Consider the following 24,769-nt stretch of genomic DNA (forward strand, 5'->3'; position numbering starts at 1 on the left):
CTAGTTATTTATTACATGCATTGTTTGAGTCTGGCCCACAAAGGCATAACAAAATGAAGTCTGGTTTCAGTAAGTTTAAATTCGCTGGGTCTGGTATTTTGTCTGCTGATTCTGCTAGGGCATAAATCCCCAATAATGCTATTGCATTCCTCATTTGAAGAATGCTGCCAGGTATGATCCATAGCCATAGTATGATAGCCTGCTACTACTCCGTCGTTTTAATTTGTTACAGTGGTTGTCTATCCAAGTTTCCCACACAGTAGGCCAGCTAGATATACTAGATCCTTATATGCTGGTTTCCTTTCTATTTTAAATTACAAACTTCAGGGCATTTTCTCGGACGATCAGGGCCGTTCAGGATTGGGGGCAACACTCTCTTTAATTATACCCCCAGCTGAGCTTTATTGCACAGCAGGGCTTGCTAGTTTTATTGTAAGGCACCTTGGGATGCTCTTCTTATAAGTGAGCTGGGTAGTGTAAAATATCAGACCATTGAAATTACTTTCATAGTTCTATTTACTGTCCACTTAAAAATAACCAGCTCTTTTAACTGTATAATGGCTCCTTCAAAGAGATCACTAACTCATTACACGTGTAAGATACATATTAGATCTAGCACTGCTTTCATTAAGGCTTACTTGATCTCAAACAAAGCACAACGGGCCTCTTAGTTTATCCTGTCGGTACATCCACTGATGGATGAAAAACCCATCAGCGGTGTTACTAAGAATCAAATCCACAACTCCACACACTAAAAATTCATGCACAATAGCTCCGCTCCTCAGATTTATATTAAAAAAGGATCTATTATGAATTAGCAACATGGACATAAGCTGCTTTAATTGTTTTTTCAAGAGAATTGAATTTTTTTCCAGAAACTTTTAGAACTCAAATTCTTAACATAATATGGATAAACCAAATTACATTATTACAGAAACAAGAGATGAACATTTAATTCCTGTACTTACTTGCAAAGACCTGTGTTCAGTCCTATTGCTACAGGGGCTGGTGACAACCCAAACACCTAAAGCATTGTAGGTGGTGCAGCTGCTTGGTAACTGCAGGAGACACGGAACTGAGTGCCTGAATTCCACATTTCAAAAAGGAACTCTTAGTTCACCTTTTCAGTTACAGCAGTAAAATTAGGCTCTTGAAAACCACAGACCTTTGACTATTTGTTTTGCTTGCCTTTCATTAGACCTAAAGACTTAAATTTTAGCCTTGAACCAGTTTTTTTCCTCAGCAGAGTTTCATAATAGAAATGCCAGGATAACTGTCCCTAGAGGAGGGCAATCCAAAAAACTGACTTCAGAGTTTAATCGGGATGGGTTTGCTACAAAACCAACCCTACACACAATGGAAGGTAGCTGCGCATGCAAAGTGAGCTAGCCTGCTTTCGAAAGATGGACATTTACTGTGAGGTAGATACAGTACAAACTATTTTCAAATGGCTGTTGACTTTATTAGCTTGATGAATATGATCCTAACAAAATAAAAGTTAATCAATATTAAGAGATTTGTCTGAAGAACACTGATTAGAAAAATCCATGACAATTTGATAGAAATTAGAGTGAATTTAAAAGAAATGTTTAAATATTGCTAGCATCTATAAAATGCATGTAACAGACAGGCAAGGGAGAATGCTTTACATGTTTACAATTGCCACCTAATCACATTCTCAATCTTCATAAATTCTATTCTCCAAATTTTAAAAAAATATGAGGCTGTTTTCTATAACATATCAAAGCATTATTTGTACAAAATCAAATCATGGCCCATGATTCACAACAGTGCAATAGATAAAGAATACAACCACATCCAACAGGTGCTGAAAATAAATATCCAGATTCTAGAAACAAGATAGGCTATGAGCACTCTGTGGAGTTGTTTTCAATATTTTTTGAGTTGACTATTTATTGACTAGTCTCATGACTGTCATTTCATTTGACAGAGATAAATGAGTGCATTTGAAACATAAAAATGGCCCTACTATGCCAATTTTTATGAAGGCCTTTGATTGCTGGTAGCACTAAATAGCTGAGCCAAAAGTAAGTCACAGTTATTCTTAATAAAGAAAAAAAATGTCTATTGCTAAACCCTGCTCCCTCCACTGGGCATCTTTCATCAGGCTTATCTGAAAAGCATGAATGGCTTGAAATTCTGTAGCTGGAACAATATATTGCTTGGTTAGACAAAGATAACTTATTCTAAGCTAAGCAAACAACATAACCAATCCCCTTTAATTACTAAAGCATCGGTCACTGAGTTTTAACTGAACTGAAAGTTCAAAACACTTGAAAATGGACCTTTTCTCTGTACTAAGAAAAGGCTGCTGTTATGCACTAGCAGTGTGAATACAGCATATGTGTTACACAAATATGATGATGAGGATCACTGGTTTACAAACCAGCAAATGGGTTCACTACATTGACAAAAGACTTGGCTGGCTCTTGATGAACACCTTCCACCACAAAGGGACATACTTAAATAACATCTGTGAGATTTGAATTTATTTTAATACATTTTACAACTGTAAAATGAGGAAGTTATTAGGGCATTTGTTAGGTAAGGATGATCTCCTGCAGTCTCAGACATTTTAGCCAAACAGGGAAAATTTAAAGCTCTTTTGTATATAATCTGCATCAGAAAGGTATCAAAGGCACAAGCAAGAGTGACCAGGTAAGCAGAAATGACTGTGAATGAGAATGAATAGATTCACAAGGCAAATAATTAATGTTTGTGGATAGGTTTTTGCTTTTTATTGACTGGAAAGAAGAGACCTCCCAATTTTGCTTTGATGAAAACAAATAATTGCTCTGGTTTAAAATAAAACCATTACTGAATTATCTATAGTCACCTGAAGCAAATTGGTCTCCAATAATCTGACACTAGCTGGAAAACTCCTCTGCACCCTCCAACCTTTAATTGCTTTGTCCTCCAAAGTAACCTGAGCCTAATGGGCAGAATCCACTATTATGAAGGAGACAAAAATCTCTAGGGTTTTAAAAGACAAGATTCTTTACACAATGTACACAGCCAGCAAAGATTTGTGCAGTTTTAGCCTCTGAATTACAGTAAATTGCACAGTCCTTGCTAAGTCCAGTTGATTTTATGAATACCCCCAAGGACCCTGATCAAATTGGAGTTTCCTTCCTGTCTTTGCTTGGTGATGGCTTGACTAGCTCCTTGACTGCCTTTGACTGCTCTTTAGCTGCTTTTGTCTCCAGGACACTGTCTCTTTGCTGCTGAGAAACACCCCCACGCTTTTCTGGCTCGTCTTCTTCCTGCACCTGCTGCTCTGGTTTTGCTCGCTGCATCTGTAGCAGTCGAAGTTGCACTCGCAGCTCAATGATGGCCTCTCGTTCCTCATGAATCGCTTGGTTCAGATGATTGTTCTTTATCTTTTGAGCAAGGGAAAGAAAAGTATGACAAAACAGTAACTTCTGTAGCTACTGAACCATGAATAGAGTATCACACAATGTAACCTTTGCTGCTAACTTGGGAGAGAGACAAGTGTGTGCACGTGTGCATAAATACACACACAGGAATGAACAGAAATGGAGTGCATGAAAAAACTAACCCCACAAGGAACAGAAGATTTATGGTGACAATGGACTAACAGCTGCACCCACCAAAAATACACGCTTAGATGAGAAAATGAGCACGCCTGCCCACCCCTCTACAGAAGGGTTCAGAGCTGGTTTAAGATTTTTGTAAACTATATTTTGAGTTAAATACTTAACAATTAGGTTTTGACAGTTCCAATATGGACTGCAAAGAGACTTTACATTGAAAATAGTCTGGAGCTGCCTTGCCTCACCTCCCTCCAGCAGGAATTACTATAAAAATGAGATTAGCAGTTTAAGAAACAAATCTGCAGGTTGAGAAATACAGTGAAGTGTCTCAGATGTTATTCTTAGAGCTGGGCTACTTTTAATTTTTTGCACCAAGGCAGCTTTAGATGAATTTTTTGGAGTCTGTTCCTAATCAGCTTCTTAAATCGTCCCCATCTTCAATCTGAGTTACAAATATGGCGTATCAACAGCTAACCAAAGTTAGCAGCTAGCTAGTCAGAGAACAGGACTAGAATTCAGGAAACCTAGGATTCATTCATGGCTGTGCCACAGACTTTCTGTATGACTTTGGGCATGTCATTTAACCTTTCTGTGCCTCACCAGTAATAGGAGACCAGTATTTGATAGCGTGTTTGAGAGGTGTAGTTTATTAATAACCGAGAAGTATTTAAGACCCTCAGATGGAAGGCACCATACAGTAGCAGTACAGAGTTTTCTATTGAGAATTGTAAAGGACATTAACCCAGGAGCCTCCTGACAGCACTAGGCACCACCAAGCAAGAGAGCAGAATTTATACGCCAAGTGTTACTTCTTACTCCCAGTCATAGGGCGGGAAGAGTGGTGGAGGAAATACAACTCTATCCTCAGAGTGGGAAGAAGGGATTGAAATGACCTTAGAGCTCTCCTTAGCTGGGTGTTCATAGCCAGGAAAATCACAATGGCACAAGGGAAAGATGACAATGGTTCTTTGGATTGGCCCTTGACAGTGGGGAATTATTCTTCACACTAGATAAGAGAATTGCTTCAATCGCTCTCTGAAATATCTGTATTTCATTTTTGGATACGAATGCTGCTCTTTTAAAATGCTCTTGTTACCCTCCAGTGAGTAACAATTCCTGGACTGGGCAATGGCCCTCCATGTTTTTTTAATGAAGAGTCACAATTCAGACACAATGCACAGGTGACGAGAAAGTCTCAAATGTTTGTAGGGAGGAAAAAACAGACAGATCCATTTCTTTCATGCAAAGGGCTGTGTGGGAAAAAATCTGAGAAGTCCATTCTCCAGGCCCTGCCTCACGTGCAGTCATTTACACCTGTGCAAAGTGGTTGAGAGACTCTACTAAATCATAAAAAGAAGAACAGGAGGACTTGTGGCACCTTAGAGACTAACAAATTTGTTAGTCTCTAAGGTGCCACAAGTCCTCCTGTTCTTCTTTTTGCGGATACAGACTAACACGGCTGCTACTCTGAAACCTACTAAATCATATTTGGTAGCAATTTACACCCACTTTGCACATGGGTAAATGACAGCATGTGGTGCAGGAGCCCTTGGGAATGAAGTTAGCTTTTAAAAAGAACAGCATTGGTTCCTGAGAATTAAATATATTCCAGAGAGAGACTGAGGTAATTCTCTGTTCTCTCTCTCTCTCACACTGAGAACACTTGCCAAACTGCATGTCAGAGAAATTCTTCCACATGGCTGGGAGTCCACCCCCCAAAAAAGCCAGCATGAAAAGCAAAGGTTATTTTGGTAAAATGCACTCGTCTCACCTCTAGTTCCTCGTTCTGTCTTTGCAAATCTTCCAAAATAATCTGTAGCTCCTCCTCATCCTCGCTCTCGCTCTCACTCTCAGAAGAATACTCTTCAGTTTCACTTCGACCATGTTGCTGACGACTGAAAGAGTAAAAGAGATCTTAAATTTAAGCCGTTCATGTGTAAGTTTGCCAGAAATGCAGGAGGTGAGAAAGTAGCTATTTTCACCTGCCTATCCGTTTGAGAGTCTGCAGCAATTTAATAAACTAAAGCGTTTTCTCTTTCTTTATTCTTTTTCTTTTAAAAAAAAAAAAAAAAAAAAAAAAAAAAGTAAATTCTACTCTTGGTGAAGTAAAGAAAAAAGCAGTTTGTCCATTAAGACAATGGGATTTTTTTTATGCTTAAGATCTGCACAAGTTACTATGATCTAGAAGAAAATATCCTAAAAAGCTGCAACGAGACAATCTGTAATGTTCATCAGGTTCCTGTCCTTTCCATCAGCATTTTTAACTGCACACTTGTGTTATAGAGAAATACATTCACAGCAGAAATTCTTGTAAGAGTTCTAGCCTGGCTGGGGATCCGAAGTCAGCAGGCTCTTTTACCTTTGAATTTCAGCTATTTCTGCTCGAAGGCGTTCTATCTCCTCCTTCTCAGAGGCAATTTGTCTGCGCAGAAACTGCTCCATCGCCAGTAGCTCTTCCTGTTCTGTCAAGATCTCGTTCTCCTGCAATGATCAATTAATTCACCTCATGAGGTCTTGGATTTCTAATCTACAAAAAATACACTACAGTGTTTCTTCTTTCTAATGCTGCATCCTCAGAAGTGACCAGATAACTTATGTTTCACGTAATTATGCTGAAAGCAGAGTTTTGTCCTAGTGTGGATGTACGCAGACAGGCTGGCCAACCTTTCTACTCCTCTGGTCCATCAGCTCTCACAGCTAAGATTAATCTGGGATCAAGTTACATCTGCTTTGAGATATTCTTACTGAACTGTTGTGCGCTGTGGTTCACCAAATTCCAGCACAAACCAAATGGTGTGAGGCTGGGATTTCCTGCTCCCCATACTCGATTAGGTGCCAAAGCTCATATCAAAGGGGAACCACTGGAGCCAAGTACAGAAGCAGACAAGTCCTAAATTCACCTTTGAAGATAGAAAGTGGGTGGCCAGAATTATGGCAGAAAAGTGTCATGATGGATAGGGCCAAGAAGACTGGGGAAGAACAGATGAGGTGGGTGGCAGTAAGGCCAAAATGGCGGTCTAGGACAAAGACGACGAAGACACTGAGTACCTCTCTCACCACTCTCTCCACATGACAAACATCCTAAACATCAATCTCTTTCCTGACAGGCTTCTTATATGAGCCCAGGCCTTTGTCTCCTTTCACTTGTTCCAGCCTCCCTGCATTAAGAAAAGGTGTTTCTTGTTTCAAAGATCTGGAAATTTTAAGTCCTTAACTCTAGCCTGCTTACTTAAAACCAATGGGTAAAACAAATTTTAAAAACTTACACTCCTCTGTGTCAATTCCAAAGAGACTAGGAGCAAAGAATGCAGAACTGAGGAAGGAAACACCTCCACTTACCTTTTTTTTTTTTAATTATGCTTTTCAAAAATAACACAACTAAAGGGTTTAAGAAGACCACAGAACTTATTTGGCTACCTAGCAAGCATTCTATCCAATAAGACGAGATTAACTTATTACATCAAACCTAATGACCCTCCTTTAGTGACAAGTTTTTAGTTACCTTGTTGCTGATAACACAGTAAAAATGCAGGCAAGAATGAGATCTGTAGAAAAATGTTACTGAAAAGCTTCCAATTAATTGTATTTGGAAAGAGGAGCAATAGAGTGTGAGACATGAACCAGAGAAGTGAAGGAGAACAACAGTCTAAGTTACTCAAACAGTAAGTGCTTTAGTCTTGACCCTCATTCAGGCATCAGAGAGGAAGAGAGAGAAAACTAACAACTGGAGGGAGGTCTGACCTGACGGGGCTGAAGCCAATGAGAATTGTGTGTAGCTCAACCCCTTTCACGATGAGCACAGTGTACGTCAGACACTGGGGCCCAGATTCACAAAAGGACTTAGGCATTGTGATGCTCAGTGTTGCAATACCTAACTTTTAGCCACTTCACAAAATTACAGGAACAACACTTTGATTCACAAAGCCTGAGTTAGGTGTCTAGATTCCCTGTACAATGAACAGGAAGATATAGGAGACTTAGGCTGCAATTCACAAAAGCCAGCATGCCAGGCAGGGAACCACCTAAGTTAGCCAATGGGAGATGCAGATGACAGGAGTAGGTCCTAACTCTTGCCGCTCTCAAGGAGATAGGCATCTAAATCCAGGCACCTCTCTCTCAAATGGGAACCCTTCTCCTGGAGTAAGGGTGCTTGGGCGCCTAAGACATTTCTTGGGAAAATTAGTTAGGCACCAGACTAAACCCACTCAAAATGGCCACAAGAGGAGTAGATGGTGGCACCCACCTTATACCCTGTAGCCCAGAGGCACTTGGGATGTGAGAGACCCAGGTACAATTCACCTCTCTGGCACAGGAGGAGAAAGGATTTGACAGGGGTCTCCCACCTTTCAGCATGCTCTAATCTCTAAACTATTGGATATTCTGATGTAGGGCTCCTTTAAGAGCTCCTGTGGATAAATAACTAAAGAGTCACTGGGCCAGAGAGTAAGAATGATTCCATAGACTGGTGGTTAGGGCACCCATCTGAGTACTGAGACACCCAAGTCCCTGCTCCAGTACCGAGTTATTTATCCACAGTGGAACAGCTTCAACAGGAGAGAGTGAGAGCCCCAGATCAGAATATCCCATAGCTCAGAGCACTCAGAGGTGGGAGACTCCTGTTCAAATCCTTTTCCTCCCCCTCAGCTAGAGGTGGGGGAATTGAACATGGGTCTCCCACATCCCAGGTGAGTGCTCCAACCACCAGGATAAAAGTTATAAGGTGGGTATTGCTGCTGCCACCTCCTCTAGCCACTTTTTGACTGATGCAATAGGTGGCCTGTGAGCACACCTACCAGGTCAGGCTCCACACACAAGATTGGCAGGAGAACGCCTACCTTTCCCTGGCTTGTGCATCACACTGGGACTTAGGCAGAAGGTAGGTATCCCAACACCTAGCGGGAGGCAGCAGGGCGCATGCTCAGAGGCAGAAACCTAGGCACAGAGGGAACTTATACTCTGAAAATGTAGACACCAAGTGAGTTTAGGTGCCTTCACGGTTCAGCGGGAGCTTTGTGGAACCTAAAACTGGGATTTTGGTGCATAGACACCCAAGTGTGAGGTTTTGACACTTACGTACTTTTGCAAATCTCACTCTGGGTGAGAAAGTAGGTTTTAAACTCTGAATTTCAAGTAGACTGCAAGCATTTGTGCTGGAGTTGAAGTGTTTTCAGGGGAGGATGTCTCCTCTAGCTCTCAGGCTCCAGGTAAGTTAGGAGGATTCAAAGCTCTTTTATAGCATTTAAATTAAATATAATTGTGATGCATCAATGCGAAGTGCTCAGTTAATCAGTACATTTCTATAATGTACATTACACTTTCGGTTCAAAACTTTCAAAACCAGCCTTATATGTCCAGTCTCACCTCAGCACTCAACTTATCAAGACTTTCAGACACAATTAAAATGAAAAACAGAAAAAAAAAAAAAAGGGTCTTGATCTTCATCCAATTAGGGAACAGACTGGGAGAAAATAGTGGTAGTGCTCTGCAAATTCTTCCCACAACCAAAGCTTCACCTATGGATGATGCCAAAGTGAGACACCGATCAGACTGTGGAAAACCTCATAATACGATAATCTCTCCTCTCTCTAATTAACAGTGAAACAGTTAACAGGGTTAACTAGACTATATTAAGGAATAGTTGTGGTACTAGATATGAAAAATGTTTAAATATGCAATAGAAATATGAACCCTTCACGTGCACAGGATTTTTTAGCACCTGTTACAGTATGTGCCTACTCTGGGCTCAGGATCATTCCAGCAACCAGCCACCTATTCCTTCCCCATCCTTGAACTATCTCACGCCTACCATTCAGATGATATAGCAGGGCTTCCCATGGTGCAAATACAGAGAATAAGAGAACATTACAGCCTTTTTTAACTGACTAACTTTACTAACAAGCAAAGGTTTCTTTAATAAACCTGAAATATATTTGCTTCTCTTTAGTCATTGGTTCGTATTCCAAAACTTGCTTTGCTGGTATATTAACAGAAGGGTAAGAAGAATAGAAGGAAAATGGGATTAAAAACACCACCCACCTGGGCGAGGAGGATATTAATAACTTCTTCATTTTCATTCATTTCCTCTTTGGAGACATCCTCCTTCGAAAGGCTGGCAATTTCTTGAGCAATCTTTGTTTCACACTCCTGCAGTGACAGAAGTTTGGATTAAAAGGCTACCCGGCCACATCACCACATTATACAATACAATCCTATTCAAGTATCTGTCCAAAGCTTGCATTTATTGTCAGTCATCCCCAGAGAAGATTTCGGTTTTTATTTCAAGTTTTTTAAAACAGTATCCAGAAGTCATTCATCACCGGTCCACCTTTCTGGGACATATGGTAGTTAAATAAGGACAGCTTTTGGATTCACTTGTTCCGGGGAAGCAGTATGTATAGAGCAGACTGTGGATGTTGCAGGGTAGATAATCAATTGGAGTTGTATGTATTGGCTCTTCAGGACCTATTGGTTTATGCGCACAAGAGTGATGTGTTTGATGAATACAAATTCTTAAGGCTCAAGGTCAATGTAACCGAAGACTGAAAATCAAAAACTGGACTGAAAGCACAACTCAAAAACAAGGCACTGGGGGAAAAAGAAGTGCAATGGGAAAATTCAACCCCTTTCCTACTGAACCGCTGTGAGCATTCAGAACTGCAATTTTAAATGGATGTCCTTTGGAAACAAATGGAATAGTAGGACTCAGGAACTTACGTGATACATTGACATTAGCAAAGTAACTGCTCACCTATTCCTCTAAAAATCCATTTCTGCTCTCACATTTAAGCAACTCTCATCCTTTTGGAACCCTGAATATAGCAAACCTTTTAGTTATCTACTCAGTCCTGCCAGTTGCTTGCATTACCCAGCAACTTTAATGTTTAGAAAATCCTCCACTTGCCTTTTTTAGTACTTACAAGCTAAGAACAAGATCAAACAGACAGGATATGCAGCAAGAAAATCAAACCAAAATCCCATAGCAACATTTACCCTTTCTAAATCCAAATCAAACACATCTTAACCCTCTCTTAGAACACCTCCAGCACATTGCAATGAGAGGTCCTGAAAATAAGTTAGTTTCATGTTAAAAAAATTGTGCATGTCACTGAAGCTATTATAACAGGAAATTACAAGATGACTTTTAGTCAGATCTCTGAACAGGTCAAAAATATGCCCTCAGCAATTGCAATCTATGAATTTAAAAGGTTTGGCAATGAACAGATAAAGTGACCCACCTGTCTTTTAGCTTCTCTTAGTTTCCGTTTGAGGGCTGTTAAAATTCTTTGTACCTCCCATAATCTCTCTTCTTTGGATAAGTCTTTTATCCCCGCCTGCAAGTCTCGATGTAAACAGTTTAAAAGGAACTCCTAGAATAACACCAAAAGCATCATATTCATCACTCAGTGCTATACAAGTACATTCTAATACTACACACTAACACCACCACCACCAAGGTCTTATATGGTGCATTTCATCAGGAGGACTCAAAGTGCTTTACAAAAGAGGTCAATACATTATCCCCATTTTACAGAAGGGGAAACTGAAAAATACCACAATCTTTTGTAGACACAAGAACCTGGACTGCAAATAGGGAACTCATTGGTTTCCTTCTAGAGGGAAAAAAAAGTGTAATTTCCATTGCTATGATAACCACCTTCATTTTGGTTGTATAAAGCATTCATGGCTAAACAGACATCACCCTACTCCTTCCTTCTGAGATGTTAGATTTAGCCTGTTTTCCACTGATATGATTTTTCCATTGATTCTCCTACCTGTCACAAGATTTGCCCTGCCAACCCCCAGCCTTGAGCCACCCCAAACATCCTCTTCCGCCAATCCTACTCTCATGCTGTGGAGTGTGTCTGGCACAAATTCCATGACCTGGCCAATTTTTTCTATTACAGATTCATTCTCTCCTCTTTCAGTTCTGTCATCTTCCTAGCTAAACCACTCTACTTCTCCAACTTAATTAATTTCATGTCCTCAATCCCAGCTGCCTTTTCACCAACTTTGACTTGCTCTTTAAACCCTCCACTTCCCTCTCCACACAGGAACTGGCCAGCTACTTCCAAGAAAGCAACGGAGAGTCCTGTGGCTCCTTTAAGGCTAACAGATGTATTGGAGCATGAGCTTTCGTGGGTGAATACCCACTTCGTCAGACTCTTCCCTCTCACAATATGATCATGCTTTAGTCTCTCAAAGCTTAAAACCTGACCCTTGATCCCAGCTGCCTCTCCAACTACAGCCCCTCTTCCTTTCATTTTTAAGTTCGCTGAACATGCCGTTTTCATTCGCTGTTTGGATTTCTTCTCCTCCAATGCCATCCTGGACCCTCTCCAATCTGGATTCCTCTTCTTGCATTCCACTGTATTCCCCCATCTATCTGTATCCATCTGTTGTGTTTTGTCTTATAATTAGATTGTAAGCTCTTTGCGGGAGGAACCATCTTTCTGTTCTGAATTTGTAGAACCCTTAGTACCTGGTTCTTAACTAGGGCTCCTAGGTGCTACAGTAATACAAATAATAAATTATTTACATGGGCTGCTTTCCCTCACCACCTCAAGTTTCAGTTCCTTTAATTATAAACAGCAGAATTGAGTTAGGGAAAGTTGCAATTTCAAGTTTATTCTTAGTGCTAATATACAATAATAAAGACTGCATGCCAAGAATGCACAGAAAATTATAAGGCACATGGAAGCAGAGACAGACATTAAAATGCACAAATCTTTATACACAGAGGAAAGTCCATTCAAAAGACTCATAAAATAAGATACCCTTTCCTTCCCCTTATCTAAACTTACTACTATCACAAAAGATCTTTTCTGGAAGTCTTAAGGAATGATATGGGAAAACCACCAGCATTGGCATGGGTAGTATATGTTGGAAGTTACATTAAGATTGAACTGCAACTTGGCTAGAAGAAAATTCAAATAGTTCTAGCTCCTTTTCCATTCTCCTTCCTCTATCCAGTGGGTTATTAGTGCCATCTTCTCCCATACTCATGGAAGGCATCTCTGTTTAGCTAGCTCTTCAGCCCTGAACTGAACTCCAGAGAGTTGCACCCATTCCAAAAGACACTTATAACCATCTATCTCCCCAGAAATCCTGGCCCTTATCTGCTGGTGTGCAGCACATGTTAGGAGAAGGACTGGAACGTTGCCCTTTGAGCCCTAACATCCCAATCCTGAGCAGTCTGAAGACCAACTGCTGCATTTTAGACCAATTGCTGCAGCTCCCAGAAGATGTTATAGCAGCTGGAGTCACCAGTATATAGGGATGCCTCAGCTCCTGTTCCTGCACTGAAAGCCAGGTGGTGCAAGAGGTGCTGCAGCAGTTCTACATCACCCCTGGATTTCCACAGGCAAGGGGAAATCCTCCAGCAGCCTGGCAAACCAGTTCTAGGAGACTGCTGAGGCAGCACAAAGCAACCCTAGTGCACCAGAGAAGCAGTCCCTGACAAAAGTCACCTTTCCAGTTCTACAAGTTTGGAACTCTATACCACATTCCCTATTACCACATTTTGTTGGCCTGTTAGTAATGAACTTCAGACACATTTAAATAAGTCCTAGAGCATGCTATGAAGTGATATTACACAAACCACTTACCTGCAAAACATCGTCCCCACTATCCCCATACCTTCAGAAAGTCCTTGAAATAGCTCACAAGGTGATTAGTACAAGACTTGGTTTTTCTATATGCCTCTACAGAAGTGCAACATATCTTCCCCCAAATACAATGGCAACATTAACAAAATACCAACTGCTCAGCTACATGACTGAGTTTGCAGCAAACTGTTACAGCACATGGGAAATTAAAAGCCATCACTACGATCTATGAGATCTACTTCCATCAGGTCTCAGCTGCCTGACCAAGAACATAATCTTCAGGCCAGACACATTTGTTAACCCACTGAGGTAAAGACAAACCTGTCGTCTGATTTCCTCTTTAATGTTTTCCTGTGTTTCTGGCAGTGCTGGCATTGTTGCCATATTAGACCAGCGAAGGGGTTTTGTCACCTGCTTTAGAGTCACATTTCCAAAGAACTCTTGGACATGTGTAAAAAATACATACAGGACACGGTTGCTGATCTGGAAGAAATGACAGTGAAAATACTGCTTCAGAAAGTGATTTTTTTAACACAATGCCCGTTATTATCAATGGTACATTTGCCCTACATTGTATCTTACCGGACAACGGATGTAAGCTTTTTTCAATCTTTGGGCTATAGCTACAACTCTGTTCAGACAAGCTAATCAATACTACTTCTAGTAGATTCAAGGGTTGGTTTAAAATAAAATTATGTCTGAAATTCATGATCTGCTGCTAGCCTGAAGGAAGCATGACCACGCTGTATTCACTTAGTGGTCTCTGTACTCTCTGGTGACCATGAGACATTATATTGCCAAGCTAAAAGTTGTTGGCGTGCAACAATTAGCTTTACAAATGGTAGACACAGAAATTTGCTAGTGTCTTGTTAGGCCTGTCTCCATACACAAAAATGTGAAGTCAGTGCTAGTGACAGACAAGAGAGACCTTACAAGAACTGTACTGCACCAGTTATGTTTTTTTCCCTTTTAGCCACCAAGCTGATTTCTCTCTCTATAACTTACTGCAAAATGAGAATGATCATTTGTCATTACGTCTGTGTTTAACAGATTTAGCGACTCCTTTATAGCAGATTGTATTACCTCATTCAATTGCTAATGTTTTTAGATATCAGTGGGTATGAAAAACTCAGAACCTTAAAAATCTGGAGTAAACCAGGAACATCGGGAAACTGAGGGCAGATCTACACTTAAAACGCAGCATCGGCGCAGCTGCACCAATGTAGTTGTGCCTCTGTAACGCTTAAGTGAAGCTGCGCCTGCACCAACAGGAGAGCTTCTCCCATAGGTGTAGTAAATGTACCTCCCCGAGAGGTGGTACCTATGTCAATGGGAGAAACTCTCCCATCGACATAGTGCGGTCTACATGGAGGGTTACGTCTTTCAGGGGTCTGGATTTTTACACCCCTGAGCAAAGTAGTTATACCGATATCAGTCTGTAGTGTCGACTGGCCTAACTCTCGGACTAAAGGGTTAATGATAACACATTTTATAACTCTACCAGGCCACATAGCCTAGAATGCAAACATCATGTTTGCTAAAATGCTCAGAATGACACCCCCCACTTCCTTACAGATACAGACTTCAGCTAAACTAGTATTTACAGTTTTAAAGGATAATCCAACAACAGACTCTGTACAGGGCTGCTAGTAATGTCTACCATATTGTGAAGTGTTAAAAAAAAAAAAAGAATCATTGAGTTATGCATGAATAACCACTTGCTCTATTTCTCCCCAATATTTCAACAGATTTAAAATATCCTTTAACACGTCTCAGATACTTTAAATGGGGGAAAAAGCTGGCCACAAAATGTTTTTGAAAGAGCTGCCGTTATGCTCATTGCCTTGAGACTAGATTTGTTTTGATATGATCTATCAAATGGAAATTCACAACTTGTGTTGAAATAAGTGACAGAGTTCTGACACCAATTTTATGTTATTGCCTAAATCTATTTAAGCAATAAGACATGACAGGACATGAGTTATGTTGCATTAATTTCATGCCTATTCTGTTAGGGAGGAGGACAGGACAGTGTGGCTGCCACAACAAAGTATCAGTGAGTAAAACCCAACCCTGTTGCTGGAGGGCCTTAACTGAGATTATAAAATCATGAAGTAAGATTCTGAAAAACCACAATCACAAAGTGCGTTATGCAGCAAAACTCCAATTCCAAACAGTGACCAATTTAAAATATAAAGTATAATTAAAAATTAAGCTGTAATCCAGTTATTGCTCAAAACTCTCACTAGGTCCATTTGATTTCTTCTGATAATATATTAATTGATATTTAGCCAATATACCCAAATAATTATTTCATGAGGAAAATCTGTGTTTACAGAACTGGATTGACTGGCCTGATATAGGAGTTAAGCAATAATACAATATTGTTCAATGATAAATCATTAAGCCACCGACTTTAACAAATTCTAATGAAGTGTGTGTGCAACTATAGGTATCAAAGGCTTCCACTCCTCCTCTCTCACTGCACACTGTTAGCTTACTTGTAAAACTAATCATACAACAGTGTTTTTAATGCTTACATTATTTAACTATATTTAAAGGCCAAATATGTTCATCTGAATTTCAGACCAGCCCACATTAGGAATAAGTAAAACCAAAATATTAAGTCCTGAAGAATACATGAAGAGAAGCTATTATTCAACTGCAATATGACATTTACAGTTTGTGTACACATTTCTAAGAGGACGTTTTAAAGAATCTCTTGTTAGGACTGCAATACAGCTCACATACTTGTTGGGTTGTGCATGTACCTGAACAGTAGGGCTGAGCACTATAGAAATGTTCTGGATGTTCATTTTTGTTTCTAGTTCCTTTGCGATAACATGGTCCATGTGCACAATCAACCAAGAAATTAAGAGATGGTTACACTCGGGCAACTCCTTCAGCAAGCGTTGGCACTCCTGAACTTTTTCCCCCTCTGTGCTCTTCCCACAAGCCTCTTCGAAGCGGGGCATTAGCTCTTTGGTAAGCAAGTTTTCAGGCAGTTCTCGTAGATATTGTTTCAGCAAGCTGGCTATGGTATTCGGCTCATATTCCTCCAAGTTGGGAGATTCTTCTCGATCATAGGCTGCTTTTAGTTCATCCACCTTTGATTTTATTCCTTAAAATATTTAGATTGGAAATTAAAGAGACCTTGAAAACAAGTACATCAACCATCTTTACATTTAGGGTATGTCTACACTGCCAATTAACGTGAATTGTATACCCATTAGCTTTCATTTAACTAGTGACGGTAACAGCAGTAACGAAGATGTGGTGGCACGGGCTTCAGCACAGGCCCTAATATAAGCCCTCCATGGACTCCGGATGCTTATTCATGTTGCTAGGCTACGCCAGGGACCATTCCGCCATGTCTTCATTGCTACTGTTACCCAGGCTAGCTAACTTAAAGCTGGCAGCTATTTACACCTTAATTTGCAGTGTAGACACAGCTTTAGACTTACAGGTTTTCATCTACCCACCCCTCCTTACTAACACACACACTTTTTCTTTTTAGATGCTTTTTTTCCCCCCCATGGCTCCCTACAAAGAATGAAGTTAATTCAGAAAAAAACTCTCCAGGTGACCTGTATGTTACAAAATAAAGCTAAGACCAGTAAGGTTTTGTGCTCAATGCCTCTAAAAACAAGACTACGAAGGAAATTCATGCACATAAGCAAGTGTAATGTGTTTTGTTTTAGATCCCCTGAAGTCAAAAAACATTGGCTCCTGCTCTGATATGAAAAGGTTGTGGAGCTGAAGCACAGTTTCAGCCTGACAGCACGAGCACACATGTGCGTGGAGGGGTTAAACAAGTAAGAGACACTGCTTTACCATATTGGTATGATTTTATAAAGTTTAAATATTTGTATATACCAAAAGACCCACTGCTAAACCACACTATATAGTAAAGCAATGGCACCTACCTGAACCCCACCCCCAAGTAAGTTGCCTGCATGCTCTACCATGGTTTCATGATCATAGAAATTGATGCAATGTCAGATCAATGTGGGAGCCAAAGCACCTAAAATAAGGGGAAAAGTTTAAGATCACTTGTGTATTTAAACTCTCAGTTGGAATTCAGCATGTAGCCCTAAAATGAGTATTTTTATTAAAAAATACTTGCAATTAACTTTTAATATTACAGAATAATCTCTAAGCAACAGCCCCCCACAAATCCAGAGACCTCCTTTAAAAAAAAAAAAAACAACAACTCTTGCTTGCCAATTTCCAATCAGTCATCCTTCCTGGGAGGCATGATATTTAAAACTCTTGGTTCGGGGCACTCTCTGTGTCAAAGTGTATATTTATTGTATGACTAGAAAAAAACTACCCAATATCCAAGTAGCGTTTTGATCCCCAAAACCAGGAGAATCTTTGTCAGTTAATGGGAGGGCTTTGATACAGTTTTCTGCAGAAATGAAGATGGATAAAAATTGATTATTTTTGTTTTAAATACAAAAACCTGATTTTATTTAAAAAAACAAAACAACAAAAATTGATTTTATTTTAAAAATTAGTCTTTTACTTAATTCAGATTTTTTTCATTTAAATTAAATACAGGTTAATTTTTTAAAAATAAACCTATTTAAAATTAAATTTGAAACTAGCAACCTATGTTAAGGCCTAAATATTTTAAAATCTATTAAAATAATTTAAATTAAAGTACAAAAATAATATTAAGCAGTACGTTTGCTGCCAAGTTTTACAGAAGGTCACACCACTGAACTGGCTGAGTACCTAGAACCAGAGTTTACTAAACCAGCATTTGACAGCAGCAGTCTCTGCAGGAGCAAGGAAAATATTTTCTTCATTTCAGTTTATTCAACTAGTTCAGTCCAATGACTCGTTCATTCAAAATTCAGAAACCAACCAGGAACTGAAAAAACAGTCAAGCTGGTTTTCCTTTTCCAATCTATGAATAAAAACCTGGGAGCAAGAGGGTAAGATCTACTAGTTCTAAAATCTAGAAAGACATGGTGACCAGAAACAATCAGTTCAATTCACTAACTATAGTATTGAATAATACTTAGTTTGGTAAATTAGTTTGAAATACAAAACATGTTTTGATAATTTTTTTTTGCTTCCATATTGATCACATTTAAGGTAGCTTTATTTAATAAAAATATTAAAATGCTGTTTTTGTGAATTTTTAATTGAATTTGAATTTCCATTCTTATAGAGCTTGACACAAATCATAAGTAAACAATTAATCGTCTAGTAAATAAAAAATGCATCCTTGGCTGTTTTTAAACATGGCAAAATATAATAAGTAAGAATCTGAATAAATATAAATTAAGTTACATAATTGCTTAAATAAATGTATATAATACAGTGTATCCTCCTGGTCAGCAAAAAATAGCACCAAATTTAATGCTATATTCACTTGCAAATCAATATGTTTTATTGGTTACTAACCAATAAAATAGGAAAATAATGTAGGAAAATAATTAAAAATTACAAATGTAAACCATAATTAAAATCGATTATTCAAAACAAGATTTCCTGTGTGCTGATTTAAATCATGATTAAAATGGATGATTTAATTCAGTTCACCCTGCAGAAATGTACAGAGGAATTTAAAACTGAGAATTTTGGTATGGCTATAAGGTAAATGTGGCAGGTGGTGGGTTAAATGCGTTTCCCACCAAAAGACCCAGAACTAGACAGCATATTGTGAATAAAGAAAAGTCTATCCAAGGAAAATGAAGATCATCCTAGGCACAGAATTCCCAGACCTCAAATTATGAGGAACTGTTTCTGCTGTTATGCCCTAGTCTCAAATATAGGTTGAAATCATATGCAACTGCATAAACTAATACATCTGCATCGTAAAGGAACGAGGAATCTGATTCAGCTAATAAGCTTAACTTGAACTGTCTTTCACATGAGAGGAGGGGAATGTTGCACTAGAGAATGCCGAGAGAGCTCAAAAATAGGTCACCGAACAAAAACCCACAGTATGTTATATTTCTGCAAGACATTGTGATCACTTGAATGCTCTGAAATACAAGGTCTGAGAAACAGTTTTTACTATTGCCTTATCTTTGCATCCCCAACAAATTCCACGCATATCAATGGCATGCATGCATCCTAATAAAGCCTTTTAAATTGGTTCTCTTTGCTGTTTTATAGATTTAGATCATACATATTTTACTTGCTCTAAATGCTTTTTCTTATTTTCTGTCCTTTTTTGTTCTACAGCTCAAGTACTGTACTTGGAATATTTGCACGATTCATATTGCAAGTGGCTTTCACAAATCAAATATAGCTGTATATTTAAACAATGACTAAAATCATTGGTACTTGTATGTAGATCAATATTATACAACTAAGGCTGCTAATTATCTTGGTGTTACTACCAGTGTGTTTCTTCAAATCCAAGCTGAAATTCTCAACTGCTGTTCTACATTACTAGTTGATTTACTGAAAGACAAAAAGAAAGGTTTTGTATATATTTAAGTTCTTTTTGGAAGAAAATTAGAATGAAAGTGGATGGGGAAAGCAAAGTTAGGAGTAACCTATTTATTACTTCAACTCCTCACCAAATCTCCATTTTCATTAGCTAGAATTGTATCTTATTTCTAATAAGGGAGCAATATACTCAAAATAATCGCAAGCACTGATCAAAACGTTTTAGCATCTATGGCTTACCTCAAAGGCACATTATGCTACATACCTAGTTTCCACCCCTTCAAAAACACTAAACCATATACATTTTTGTTGCCACCTTCAGCAAGTGGGTGACCATGCTATGGAAACATTGGAGAAGGAGAGGTTCAATACTGAACACCCGTGCATCTTATAAACCTTTCCCTTCCCTTACACCATGAGACTGGTTTTGTAACTTAACCATCTCCTCCTCCACAGGCTAAGAACATAGAATTTTTTTCTCTACTATCACATAAGCCATCTTTCAGGAATTTCAAATCCACAGCTTGGCTTACAATTACATAGTTAATTTCAATAAAACTGCAGTCTTTTATGAAATTAAATGAGTAAAACTATACATGTAGAGTGGATGTGTGGAGAAGGGCAAAGTACTATACTCATGTTATTTTTTTGGACAAATGAAGGTAAAGCCTTGAAAATCTGCACTTAGATGTGCCCAGTATACCTGAAACTCTGTAGATGCCTTCACATTTCATGCCATACTTCTCTATGTAATCTATACATTCACGGAAAACGGCTGGCAGGCGAATGCCATCGTACATCATGGTCCTGTCTGCTGCATCAGCCAAAGGAATCCCAAACACCGGCCTAAAACTTGGAACATCGATCTGAGGTACCTCTGGCTCTGGAGTTGGCTTTTTCTTTTTTTTCTTCTCCTTCCATTGTTTTACAACATCTGCTGCTGTTAAGTCTTTTGACTTCTTCTCTTTATGTTTTTCTTCCTTGTGTTTGTCATCTTTATGTTTTTCATCTTTGGGTTTTTCTTTTACTTTAAAATCCTTTTCTTTCTTTTTGGAAAAGCTGGGCTTCTTGAAAACATGAATTCCTTTGGACCGCTTCAACTTGGAAGGACTTTCAGCTTCATCACCAGAGCTGTCCTCTTGGAAGGCAGCATAACCTTCCGCTATTGGGAGAAAGAAGAGAAAGCAAGGGGCAGAAAGTTACGACCTGTTTTAATTTATTTAAAAAAAAAAAAAAAAAGTCTAGAAGGAGAAAAAAGGGGCAAAGGGTAATATTGAAAGAGACATGGTACCTGCCTACAACTAAAAAAGATCCATTTTTCTTTTTGCAGCGTTAAGTAGGGCAATTATTAAATCAGCATTTCACAGTTCTGTCCAATATGAACACATCTCATGAATCACCTAAACATTTGGTATTTTAAATACTTACTCAGTATGACAATGTCCATCTTACGTGCTATTTGTCCACTTAATAGTCAAGGAAATGCAAAATAAAACAACTGTCTGGCAACTTCTATGTTCCTGTAATCAACAGTATAAAAGTTGCTGTTAAGAAAAATCATCTGCTACACAAGTTCAGCTTTAATAAATTACTATGCCAAGGGTGGAGTCACTTAATTGCTCACTCCCTTTCTGAAAATGTTAAGAATCTTCTTAAGAGGCGTATGAAATTATTAAATTTTAGCCTCAGATCAAAGAATCATTAAAAGGGGGGAAATCTTACTTTTCCAACTGTACTGACATATTACCTATTATTGCAGTTCTACATTTGCCTTATGTAGCCTATGTGAGACTGCAACTCCAAAGTCACAGCCTAGTAACACTATACTTCAGCTGCAAAATACAAGGTACTGTCTCTGAACTATATGCACACGAGTTTTTATAAGCTACACCTCTGCAGCTAGCCCTGCCTATCCTCTAGGCAAGAACAGGAAAATCTTTAAAGGTGGATTGGAAGGGTTTTTTTAAGCCAACTAATTATAGGTTTACATGCTCAATATTCCAAAGAGCTAAAGTAAACAAGAAACGTGTTCAACAAAGCAGAGATTTTACATGCAAGATGTAGTATTTAGGTTCCCCTAAAGTTGTGGATAATCAGCTCTAGCTCTGATGTGATGGTCCTGAATGACGTTTTCCTGATATTGTTCCATTAGTCAAAAACTCGCCTATTATTTGCATGAGGGAAGGACAGAGTTAAGTCAAGCGTCATTTCTTAATGGACAAGATTATATATATATATATATATTTTTACTACTTGGCTTGTAAGGTCCGCAGAGCAGGCGCCCTGCGTGACATTGTATGCTTGCACCCACAGGGCTAAAATGGATTTAAACCATCTTGTGCCCTTCTGATCCTGGGCTGCTCCAAGGGCTAGAGGGGCCCCAGTATTATTTAGACAGGCTTGATGGCAGCTTCCACAAGCTGCTCTATAGACAACATAGTTTTTGCAAAGTTTTTATATTCAAATCCCAAAAATGTAATATACATAGAACTGAGGTATACTAAATAAACTGCGATGACTTGACCAGCACACCCTCCTTTAACTGCCTCAAAAATACTCCATGTTCCAGGAGGATTAACTGGTTAATGTAACAGCACCAGCACAGTGCATGCTGGTGAAAGTAGTATGCCCTGGCTTCCAGGGATCCAACAAAGTCATATGTTAAATCAAGCAAGTTAAACTCATTCTGTGAAGAAGGTCAAATTTCATATTTTAATTTGGCTGTGTATGTGTAAAGTCTCCAAGTTCAGGAACATATACTACCCATATTCCTCAGAAGAAATCCCACTGATAACAATGGGAGGTTTGCAGATCTCTCCAGGATAAAACGTAGTCTGCAAGTAGCAGCTAAACTTTAGTTAATAAGATTACTTTATTACATTCAGCATTAGTAAAAGAGTGGTTCTGGACACTTTTAGGACAACCACTATTTCTATCCTTTAATCCCTTGGATATATGATTAACCCAATTTGTGTACAGAGTTGCATAACTGTGCAATACAAGTTAAATCTGACTCATACAGTGTAGTTTATAGGCTTAAATTATAATACTGAGATGGATGAAGACAGTTAACATCTCTTAGAGCCAATGTTTCGGTTTTTCTGCTGTCTCAGGAAGACAGCTCCTTTGTTGGTTATACTCTCTTCATGTTTGGAAGGCTCTCTGTATAAGTGCTAAGAGTGGTTTTTTTTTTTTTTTTTAGTGAAATCTTGCATTCTACAGAATTGCAGTCTATCACAGGGGGCCAGATATATATGTTAAGTGGGTCAGGTGTTTGACCCAACAAATATTTTAAATCATTTATGAGGCGAACAGCCCTCTTATTTTAGCTCTTTGGGGCATTCTGCATGTGTCTCTACAATTAATTGATTTAAAAATATGTAGGTCCATTTTAAGTAAGCAAGAAGAGGTAGGATGAAAAACAAGTTTAGAACAGAAGGACGTTATGAGTACACTGATCTTATGTGTGACCCTGAGATGAATACACATAATATCTATACTTCTATATCTACATAAAAATGCATGGCATCAATTTGACAACGATTCTACATCAAAATATATAGGCCTCTTAAAAATAAGGATGGAACAGAGATGCACGCATATTTAGCTTCTGTAATGACTTTTTTCATTCCTCCTCTTGCACCCCAATTTGTCTACTACTAGAGACTTTCAACTAACAAGAGCTACTATTTGGTAACGAACTTACAAGTAGGTCACTCCACAATTATGTTATTTAATACATAAAGCACTCCTGAGTGTAAGTTCACATTCAGGCTATTGCTCTCCCTTGGGTGGGGAGCACCAGAAGTTGAAGTAAGTGCTTTGCTTTATTTTCTTTTCATTGTAAAGGATTTTATTGGTTTTAGAAAAGCAAAGCAGAACCTACATTCATGTCACAAAGCAAAAGTACAAATCCACACACTAAGTCCTGGTCTACATTTAAAAATTAGATCAACCTAGCTACATTACTCACAGCTGTGAGAAATTTGAGCGAATGGGCACTATAGTTAGGTTGACTGAAACACTGGTGCAGACGCAGCTAGGTCAACAGAGAGATGGATTAACTCCACTGCTGGAAAAACACCTTCCATCTATGCGAGAAGCATCTACCCTATGTTACTACAGTGGCACAGTTGCGGCATCATGGCTGTGGTGCCATAGTGTAGACATGCCTTAGAAGAGATAATGAACATAAAGGGGTGATGCTGGCAGACCAGGTGCCAGCTCATGCCAAGGCCCCTAGGCTTTACTGAACAATGTCAAACGCAGAGCTGGAAACCAATTTGGCTCACCTGTGTGTTAGCATTGTTAAAATAGATGTTAAATTTATAAGAATGTGTTTAGACTTGACGAAATGCTTGTAGGGTGCTGCATTTACTGATCTCACATATAACATCTGTATCCCATGGTTAAGGCTGCAAGTGTCATGGAGGTCACGGATTCCGTGACTTTCCATGACCTCCATGACTTTTGCAGCAGCTGGTGCTGGTTCAAGGGCTGCCCGAGCCAAGCGGCCCCTGGACCAGCAAGCAGTTTGGGTGTGTGGAGGGGACTCAGGGCTAGGGACAGAGGGCTGGGGAGTGCAGGGGGCACTTACCTTGGGGTGGGGGACTCCAAGGCTCCCACTGGCATGGCCCCCCTATAGCTTCGAGGTGGCGGAGGGGGTCTACATGCTGCCTGCACCTGCAGGCCCCGCCCCCACAGCTCATATTGGCTGTGGTTCCCAGCCAATGGGAGCTGCGGCAGCCAGCACTTGTGGGAGCAGCGGAGCCCCTGCCACCTAGGAGCTGCAGGGACGCGGAGCCAGTTAGGAAGCCCCTGCCAGCCCCACCAACCTCCCTGTCCCCCAGTACCAAGTGGGGTCCTGGGCTGCGCGGCGTAGCCCGGCCTCCCTCTCCCTCAGTACCAGCAGGGGTCCTGGGCCACCCCCCCCCCAGCACCCATGGTGCCCCCGGAATGTCCCGCCCCCTGAGCACCCACGACCCCCCGCCCAAGAAAAGTCATGGACAGATCACGGGCCTGTGAATTTTTGTTTACAGCCCGTGACCTGTCCATGACTTTTATTAAAAATACCTGTGACTAAAACGTAGCCTTACCCATGGTATAAAGTTATATTGAGTGTTTGCATTGTAAACCTCTGTAACTGTGTAACTCACCAAATAGGAAAGAAGCATT

General features: G+C 39.6%; 1 protein-coding gene across 5 annotated transcripts in view; it reads right to left on the reverse strand.

The window, feature by feature from the left end:
* Positions 1–819: 819 nt before the first annotated feature.
* Positions 820–24,769, reverse strand: part of RALBP1 (ralA binding protein 1) — a 53,752-nt gene continuing 29,802 nt past the window's right edge. For 3 of the 5 annotated variants that reach the window (XM_024102070.3, XM_065582048.1, XM_065582049.1), the window contains exons 3-10: positions 20,298–20,756; positions 15,952–16,301; positions 13,502–13,663; positions 10,811–10,942; positions 9,612–9,719; positions 5,935–6,056; positions 5,347–5,470; positions 820–3,401 (exon numbers count right to left, since the gene is read on the reverse strand). In XM_024102070.3, the coding sequence (XP_023957838.2) occupies positions 3,135–3,401; positions 5,347–5,470; positions 5,935–6,056; positions 9,612–9,719; positions 10,811–10,942; positions 13,502–13,663; positions 15,952–16,301; positions 20,298–20,756 (1,724 nt within the window). In that variant the 3' untranslated portion in view covers positions 820–3,134. Of the gene's footprint in view, positions 3,402–5,346; positions 5,471–5,934; positions 6,057–9,611; positions 9,720–10,810; positions 10,943–13,501; positions 13,664–15,951; positions 16,302–20,297; positions 20,757–21,022; positions 21,115–21,341; positions 21,359–24,769 lie in introns of those variants that run through there. The other 2 variants (XM_065582051.1, XM_065582050.1) reach the window with 2 other exon arrangements.

The sequence above is a fragment of the Chrysemys picta genome, chromosome 2, assembly GCF_011386835.1.
Source record: "Chrysemys picta bellii isolate R12L10 chromosome 2, ASM1138683v2, whole genome shotgun sequence".
Lineage (NCBI taxonomy): Eukaryota > Metazoa > Chordata > Testudines > Emydidae > Chrysemys > Chrysemys picta.